The 9,687-nt window shown below is 35.0% G+C and overlaps 1 protein-coding gene across 2 annotated transcripts in view; it reads left to right on the plus strand.

Annotated features, from left to right (window-relative positions):
• Positions 1-9,687, plus strand: part of LOC135124988 (GTPase-activating Rap/Ran-GAP domain-like protein 3) — a 223,287-nt gene that overhangs the window by 26,145 nt on the left and 187,455 nt on the right. The window contains exon 1 of one of the 2 annotated variants that reach the window (XM_064050242.1): positions 5,821-5,902. The exons of the other annotated variant lie outside the window; for it this stretch is intronic. Within the exon in view, the coding sequence (XP_063906312.1) occupies positions 5,829-5,902 (74 nt within the window). The 5' untranslated portion in view covers positions 5,821-5,828. Of the gene's footprint in view, positions 1-5,820; positions 5,903-9,687 lie in introns of those variants that run through there. 2 annotated transcript variants of the gene reach the window in all.

The raw sequence follows: 9,687 nt of genomic DNA on the forward strand, positions 1-9,687 counted from the left end.
AAATCGAAATGACAAAAAGAACAGAACGTACAGAAAATACAGAAATGACGGAACGGAGAGAAAAGACAAAAAGAACATAATAGACAAGAAGATCAAGAGGAACAGAATGGACATATCGAACAGAAAGAAGAGAAATAACACAAAGAATAGAAAGAATAGAAAAAAGAAAACGGTCAGAAAAGATAGGATAATAACGGTAGATAGACAAGAAGAATAGAAAGTGCAGAAAAATAGGCCATAAAGAATAAAAAGTACAGATAGAAAAGAAACGGTGCATTGTTGGACAGAAAGAATAGAGAAGGTAGAAGAAACAAAAAGAGCAAAAAGAACAAATCCGATAGATTGAATAGAATGCATAGAAAAAATATAAAAGATAGACAAGATAAAAAGAACAAATAGGACAGATAGAATATATACAGCAGAAACGACAGAAAAGACAAAAATAGAAAGGCCAGAAACAGAATGTACACAAAGAACAAATAAGACAGAAGAAACAGAAAGAGCAGAAAGGACTGAAAAGTAGAAAAAACAGAAAGGATAAAAAGAAGATAGCAGGCACAAAGGGCAAAAAATGTGATGGAGACAATAGAAGATCAAATAGGATATTTTATTTAAAATTAAATGTTGACACTTTTAATCACAAATAATTAAGCAAATTCACTTTCTTAGACAGATTAGTAAAATTTGTATTATTACTTTAATTTTGAAGAGATACTGAAGAGCCAAATCCGGCTCGAAGGACCATTTTTCGCACGAGCTACGTATGAACTTTTCTTCGAGATTCTGATGAGTTGTAGTTTTCTTCACTGGATGAGGTGTTTTTTCTGGCCAAAGAGGCATTTAGGTATTTTTTTCCAGGGATTTTGCAGTGTTACAAATTTCTTTGCCCAAAAAACCGTCGGGAATTTCTCTCCCGAAAGGACAAATATGGTTCAAAGGGTCATAGTTTCCTTTTTTCCGGACCGTTAATACTCCAACTAGTTGTTGATTTGTTTACCTGAAGACCTAAATCCGGCTCGAAAGACCATTTGCCGCATGGGACACAGAAATTCTTGGAGTAATCATCGTTTTTTTCGCTCTAGGAATCTTTAAAATTTTCGACAGATGATTGCAGTTTCTGCCCTCGAAAATCTCTTCTTCTTAGGGATTCCGATTAGTAGTAGTTTTTTTGGCTAGAAGTACCATTAGAGATTCCAATATACCATTCAAAAAATTGTGGAGATACAGACTAACCGTTGTTTTCTACGCCCAAAGAACCAAATCCGGCTCAAAGAACGATGAAGTACCATTGAGAAGTTCAACTAGTGTTTTGTTCATATTCTAAAAGAACTTTTAGAATTTGTTAGATGGATCTTTAAAAATTCCGACAGTTGGTTGGGTCAAAAGACCAATAGGACTTCCACTGAATGTTTTCCTTTTCTGTCCAAAGGGTAATGTACAGTAATTTATTGAACGTATTTCTGGACATTTTTAACGGTTATAGTTTTTTTTCTGCTTGAAAGACCATGAGGGATTCCCGGTAAATGTTTTTTTTTTGCTCAAAAAACCAAATCCGGCTCGAAGGACCATTAAGGATTCCACCGAGCTGCAGTTTTTTCTCTAGAAGGACCATTAAAAATTCTAACAAGTGATTTTCCCATTTATCCCAAAGGATTAAGGATTCCAATAGAATTTTTGTTCTAGTCTTCTTTACTCGAACGACTATTAGGGATTCCAATTTACCCTTCTCCCAGGAATCCTTTTGAAAAAAGAAATCAATGTCTTCCTGTTGGGATACAGACTAATCGTTGTTTTCTACGCCCAAAGAACCAAATCCGGCTCAAAGAACGATGAAGTACCATTGAGAAGTTCAACTAATGTTTTACTCATATTCTAAAGGGACTTTTCGGTAGAATTTGTTAAATGGACCTTTAAAAATTCCGACAGTTGATTCGATCAAAAGACCAATAGGACTTCCACTGGATGTTTTCCTTTTCTGTCCGGAGGGTAATGTACAGGAATTTATTGAACGAATTTCTGGACATTTTTAACGGTTATAGGTTTTTTTTTGCTTGAAAGACCGTGAGGGATTCCCCGTAAATTTTTTTTTTGCTCAAAAAACCAAATCCGGCTCGAAGGAGCATAAAGGATTCCGCCGAGCTGCAGTTTTTTCTCTCGAAGGACCATTAAAAATTCTAACAAGTGATTTTCCCATTTGTTCCAAAGGACTAAGGATTCCAATAGAATTTTTGTTATAGTCTTCCTTACTCGAACGACTATTAGGGATTCCAATTTACCCTTCTTCCAGGAATTCTTTTGAAAAAAGAAATCAATGTCTTCCTGTTGGGATACAGACTAATCGTTGTTTTCTACGCCCAAAGGACCAAATCCGGCTCAAAGAACGATGAAGTACCATTGAGAAGTTCAACTAATGTTTTACTCATATTCTAAAGGGACTTTTCGGTAGAATTTGTTAAATGGACCTTTAAAAATTCCGACAGTTGATTCGGTCAAAAGACCAATAGGACTTCCACTGAATGTTTTCCTTTTCTGTCCAAAGGGTAATGTACAGGAATTTATTGAACGTATTTCTGGACATTTTTAACGGCTATAGTTTTTTTTTTGCTTGAAAGACCGTGATGGATTCCCGGTAAATGTTTTTTTTTGCTCAAAAAACCAAATCCGGCTCGAAGGACCATGGAGGATTCCGGCGAGCTGCAGTTTTTTCTCTCGAAGGACCATTAAAAATTCTAACAAGTGATTTTCCCATTTGTTCCAAAGGACTAAGGATTCCAATAGAATTTTTGTTATAGTCTTCCTTACTCGAACGACTATTAGGGATTCCAATTTACCCTTCTTCCAGGAATTCTTTTGAAAAAAGAAATCAATGTCTTCCTGTTGGGATACAGACTAATCGTTGTTTTCTACGCCCAAAGGACCAAATCCGGCTCAAAGAACGATGAAGTACCATTGAGAAGTTCAACTAATGTTTTACTCATATTCTAAAGGGACTTTTCGGTAGAATTTGTTAAATGGACCTTTAAAAATTCCGACAGTTGATTCGGTCAAAAGACCAATAGGACTTCCACTGAATGTTTTCCTTTTCTGTCCAAAGGGTAATGTACAGGAATTTATTGAACGAATTTCTGGACATTTTTAACGGTTATAGGTTTTTTTTTGCTTGAAAGACCGTGAGGGATTCCCGGTAAATGTTTTTTTTTTGCTCAAAAAACCAAATCCGGCTCGAAGGACCATGGAGGATTCCGCCGAGCTGCAGTTTTTTCTCTCGAAGGACCATTAAAAATTCTAACAAGTGATTTTCCCATTTGTACCAAAGGATTAAGGATTCCAATAGAATTTTTGTTCTAGTCTTCTTTACTCGAACGACTATTAGGGATTCTAATTTACCCTTCTCCCAGGAATTCTTTTAAAAAAAGAAATCAATGTCTTCCTGTTGGGATACAGACTAATCGTTGTTTTCTACGCCCAGAGAACCAAATCCGGCTCAAAGAACGATGAAGTACCATTGAGGAGTTCAACTATTGTTTTGCTCATATTCTAAAGGGACTTTTCCGTAGAATTTGTTAGATGGATCTTTAAAAATTCCGACAGTTGATTCGGTCAAAAGACCAATAGGACTTCCATTGAATGTTTTCATTTTCTGTCCAAAGGGTAATGTACAGGAATTTATTGAACGTATTTCTGGACATTTTTAACGGTTATAGTTTTTTTTTGCTTGAAAGACCGTGAGGGATTCCCGGTAAATGTTTTTTTTTGCTCAAAAAACCAAATCCGGCTCGAAGGAGCATGAAGGATTCCGCCGAGCTGCAGTTTTTTCTCTCGAAGGACCATTAAAAATTCTAACAAGTGATTTTCCCATTTGTTCCAAAGGACTAAGTATTCCAATAGAATTTTTGTTCTAGTCTTCTTTACTCGAACGACTATTAGGGATTCCAATTTACCCTTCTCCCAGGAATTCTTTTGAAAAAAGAAATCAATGTCTTCCTGTTGGGATACAGACTAATCGTTGTTTTCTATGCCCAAAGGACCAAATCCGGCTCAAAGAACGATGAAGTACTATTGAGGAGTTCAACTAGTGTTTTGCTCATATTCTAAAGGGATTTTTCCGTAGAATTTGTTAAATGGACCTTTAAAAATTCCGATAGTTGATTCGGTCAAAAGACCAATGGGACTTCCACTGAATGTTTTCCTTATCTGTCCAAAGGGTAATGTACAGGAATTTATTGAACGTATTTCTGGACATTTTTAACGATTATAGTTTTTTTTTGCTTGAAAAACCGTGAGGGATTCCCGGTAAATGTTTTTTTTTTGCTCAAAAAACCAAATCCGGCTCGAAGGACCATGAAGGATTCCGCCGAGCTGCAGTTTTTTCTCTCGAAGGACCATTAAAAATTCTAACAAGTGATTTTCCCATTTGTCCCACAGGATTAACGATTCCAATAGAATTTTTGTTCTAGTCTTCTTTCCTAGGGATTCCAATTAACCCTTCACCCAGGAATTCTTTTGAAAAAAGAAATCAATGGTTTCCTGTTTTACCGAAAAGCCGTGTAGAAACCTTTAAGGGATTAAGTTTTTTGCTGAAAGGACCTTCAGGGATTTGGATGCGTTGAAGTTGTCTTAGTTCGAAAGACCATTAGAAAATATGGATCTTTTCATTTTCTGTCCAAATAGCTATGTAGAAATTTAGTTCGATGGATTTCTGGAGATTAGAAACATTTATAGCTTTCTTTGCTCGAAAGACCATTAGGGATTCCGATTAATTCTTGTTTTCTTTATCCAAAGAACAAAATCCGGCTCGAAGGACCATGAAGGATTTCAAAAATAGTTAGGGATTCCAACCAATTGCAATTTCCTTAAGGATTTTAAAGGGAAATTAGGGATTTCAATGATTATTTTTTCCTAGGAATTCTTTTTTAGTTATTTAAATACATGAATTATTGTTTTCTTCTCTCAAGGGATCTTCAAAAATTTCGACAGCCCGTTGTAGTGTTGAGTTTAGTTTTCTGGCAAAAGTTGCTTCAATTTTCAATTTTAAAACATTATCTACGTGTTATTTTTTAATGAAATGAAAAAAATTTTAATATAAATTTTAAGATTACGAGTATGTCTCAAAATAATTTTTCGTAAAACTAAATTTGAAATAAAAATGTTATGATTCCTTAATAGTAGTCTTCTTAAAACGCAATATTCTACACAAAGTATAAAAACGAGACCGGTCTTAACCTTTCCGTAATTATTCCGGCAGCTGAGCAATTATAAAATTCCCCCATAAAATAAAAATCGTCCGGGTGAAAAATCCAGCCCTGAGTACATCGCCCCTAGACATTAGTATTCTACAACTCCATCAGTTTTATTGCGCCATTTCTCATCCCGTTCCTCGTGTTCCAGAGCCAACGAGCCAGCACCACCAAAATTTTCTTCCTGCAAAACCTGAATCGATACCACATTCAATTAAAACTAGCCCATTGTTCTGCACAAAACCGCCTCTGAATTCCCATCACTATCGTGTGAATGTCCTATTCCTAGCCGTGCGCATGCACAATATTAATAAACCCCAAAGCTTTGATGATGCGAAATCACCTCTTTGAAAGTGAACCTTTGTAAATAAAAGCCATGCGCGAATCCGAAATTTCGCAAATACAACAAGGTATCAATTGATCTAGATCAGTAAACGGTGGCGAAGATGAGGCGGTTTGAGCGGCGAATTTGCGTCGGAAGTGGAACGACGAGAACGGGAAGATAGAGTGCGTTTTGTGTTCACAATGAGCATGAAATATCCGGCGAGGGGTCGTGGGGAGGTGCTGGACAGGGAGAGGACTGGGAGAAGGATGGCGATTGTGTCCCATCGGAAATTGGACTTTCGCAGTGCGAGTCTGGAGGTCTGGAGCAACAGCAGTTTCAGGTAATTGGGGATTATCGAGTGGATTTCCGCAAAAATATTATAAGCCGGGGGTTAATCGGCGAAAATTACGTGCTAAAAAAACGCCCTCATTCATAACCACAAAAATTATTATTACGTTATTTTTGACTTGAATAAAAAATTAAGTTTTCCTAAGTTTAAGTAATATTTTAAACTGAATGTCGAGTATAATCTTATAAATTTAGATTCATTATATAATAGAAAAACAAAACCGTATCAATGCAAGGATTTTTTCGAGTTGTATTTTGTGAAAAAATGATCATATAATATATTTAAAAATTTACAACTCCGCTATTTTTTTATAATTTTGGACAACACGTTGTAGTAATCGAAGTGAAAATTGTAGAAAACGGGAAACATGATTACTGATTAAGTGTAAAAATTAGTTTCAAAGAGAAAAAATTTGAATATTTGTGAAAAAATAGTACTTAGTTGAAAATAACAGAAAAATGTAGGAAAAACAGAAACTCTTATAATTTCTTGAATTTTACTTGTCGCCAAGGGCACCATAAATATTATCTGTTTAAACATAATTTATAACAGAAGAAAGGGCAGAAGGGACAGAACGGACAGAATAAACAGAACGAGCAGAATGGACATAACGGATAGAACAGACAGAAAGCACAAAAAAAAAGAAAATACAGAAAGGACAAATAGGACAGATAAAATTGAAAGGACGAAAAGGATGAAAATAATAAATAAGATATAGAGTACTAATAGGACAGACGAAACAGAAAAGATTGAAAGAAAGAAAGTACAGAACGGACATAGCAGACAGTAATGACGGAAAAGGGACACATAGAACAGGAAGGATTCAAGGACAAAAAGAATAAAATAGACACAGAAGACGGAAAAAATAGAAAAATCGAAGGAAGAAATCGAAATGACAAAACAAACAGAACGAATAGAACGGATACAACAAAACGGATATATAGAACAGGAAAAAAAAAATGACACAAAGAAGAAATACGATAGATAGGACAGAAAAAATAGATTGGACAGGAAGAACAGACAGGACAGAAAGGATGGAACGGATTGACAAGATAGAAAGAACTAATGGAGAAACAATAGATGAACAGAAGAAATAGTAAGGATAGAAAAGACAGAAAGAATAAAGAGGATAGAAAGAAGGGAACGGGAAAAAAGGATATATTGAATAGAATAGACAGAAGGAACAGAAGATATAGAAGGGACGGTTTGCACAGAAATCACAGAAAAGACAGACAAAACAGAAATTATAGAAAGAACAAAAAGGGCAGATAGAATAAAAAAGAATGGAAAGGATAAATAGCATAGAGAGTACTAACAGGACAGATGGGACAGAACGGACAGAACAGACTGTAACGACAAAATGGAATAGAAAGGGTAGAAAATATAGAATAATAGAAAGAAGAAATCGAAATGACAAAAAGAACAGAACGTACAGAAAATACAGAAATGACGGAATGGAGAGAAAATACAGAAAGAACAGAATAGACAAGAAGATCAAGAGGAACAGAATGGACATATAGAACAGAAAGAAGAGAAATAACACAAAGAATAGAAATAATAGAAAAAAGAAAACGGTCAGAAAAGATAGGATAATAACGGTAGATGGACAAGAAGAATAGAAAGTGCAGAAAAATAGGCCATAAAGAATAAAAAGTACAGATAGAAAAGAAACGGTGCATTGTTGGACAGAAAGAACAGAGAAGGTAGAGGAAACAAAAAGAGCAAAAAGAACAAATCCGATAGATTGAATAGAATGCATAGAAAAAATATAAAAGGTAGACAAAATAAAAAGAACAAATAGAACAGAAAACGCAGAAAGATAGAAGGACAGAAAAATAGAACAGGGGAAACGAACAGAGCAGGTGGAAGGAAAAAAACAGAACGGACAACAAAGGAATTGAACGGACGAACGAATAAGGACAGAAAAAACAAATAGGACAGATAGAATATATACAGCAGAAAGGACAGAAAAGACAAAAATAGAAAGGCCAGAAACAGAATGTACACAAAGAATAAATAAGACAGAAGAGACAGAAAGAGTAGAAAGGACAGAAAAGTAGAAAAAACAGAAAAGATAAAAAGAAGATAACAGGCAGAAAGGGCAAAAAAATGTGAGGGAGACAATAGAGGATCAAATAGGATAGCAACGGTAGATGGGCAGAAAGAATAGAAAGAACAGAAAAATAGGCCGAAAGAATATAAAGTACAGACAGTACAGAAGGGTTAGACTGTTGGACAGAAAGAATAGAGAAGATAGAAGAAGCAAAATGGGGAGCCAAAAAAATCCAATAGAAGAAACTAATAAAACAGAAAATACACATATGATGAATGAAGAGAAAAAATAGAAAGGACAAAAAAAACACAGAAAGAAAGAAGAACAGAAAGAACAGAATAAACCGAACAGACAGAAACATGGATCAAACAAAATCGACAGAACGATTATAACGAACAGATGGAACGGATAGAACGGATCGAACGAATAAAGATAGAAAGAACAAATAGATAAGATAGAACAGAGAGGACAAAAGAAATATGTTGGACACAAAGAATAGAAACTTCAGAAAATACAGAAAGAACAGAACCAAGAGAACGGACAGAATAGACAGAAAGAACAGAATAAACAGAACGAGCACAAAAAAAGAGAAAATACAGAAAGGACAAATAGGACAAGCAAAATTGAAAGGACGAAAAGGATGAAAATAATAAATAAGATATAGAGTACTAATAGGACAGATGAAACAGGAAAGATTGAAAGACAGAAAGTACAGAACGGACATAGCAGACAGTAATGACGGAAAAGGGACACATAGAACAGGAAGGATTCAAGGACAAAAGGAATAAAACAGACAGAGAAGATAGAAAAAATAGAAAGATCGAAGGAAGAAATCGAAATGATAAAACAGATAGAACGAATAGAACGGACATAACAAAGCGGATATATAGAACAGAAAAACAGAAATGACAGAAACAACAAATATGATAGATAGGACAAGAAGAACAGATGAGATGGAACGGATTGATAAGATAGAAAACAGAACGTACAGAAAATATAGAAATGACGGAATGGAGATAAAAGACAAAAAGAGAACGGTTAGAAAAGATAGGATAATAACGGTATGGACAAGAAGAATAGAAAGTGCAGAAAAATAAGCCAGAAAGAATAAAAAGTACAGATAGAAAAGAAACGGTGCATTGTTGGACAGAAAGAACAGAGAATGTAGAGGAAACAAAAAGAGCAAACAGAACAAATCCGATAGATTGAATAAAATGCATAGAAAAAATATTAAAGATAGACAAGATAAAAACAACAAATAGAACAGAAAACGCAAACGATAGATGAAGAGAAATAATAGAAAGGGAAGGAAGTACTGAAAACACAAAAAGATAGAAGAACAGAAAAATAGAACAGGGGAAACGAACAGAGCAGGTGGAAGGAAAAGAACAGAACGGACAACAAAGGAATTGAACGGACGAACGAATAAGGACAGAAAGAACAAATAGGACAGATAGAATATATACAGCAGAAAGGACAGAAAAGACAAAAATAGAAAGGCCAGAAACAGAATGTACACAAAGAATAAATAAGACAGAAGAAACAGAAAGAAGATAACAGGCAGAAAGGGCAAAAAAATGCGATGAAAACAATAGAAATTCAAATAGGACAGCAACGGTAGATGTTCAGAAAGAATAGAAAGTACAGAAAAATAGGCCGAAAGTACAGACAGTACAGAAGGGTTAGACTGTTGGACGGAAAGAATAGATAGAAGAAGCAAAAT

The sequence above is a fragment of the Zophobas morio genome, unplaced genomic scaffold (assembly GCF_036711695.1).
Source record: "Zophobas morio isolate AGI-343-1 ecotype UQ-CSIRO unplaced genomic scaffold, CSIRO_AGI_Zmor_V1 ptg000008l, whole genome shotgun sequence".
NCBI classification, from domain to species: Eukaryota; Metazoa; Arthropoda; class Insecta; order Coleoptera; family Tenebrionidae; genus Zophobas; species Zophobas morio.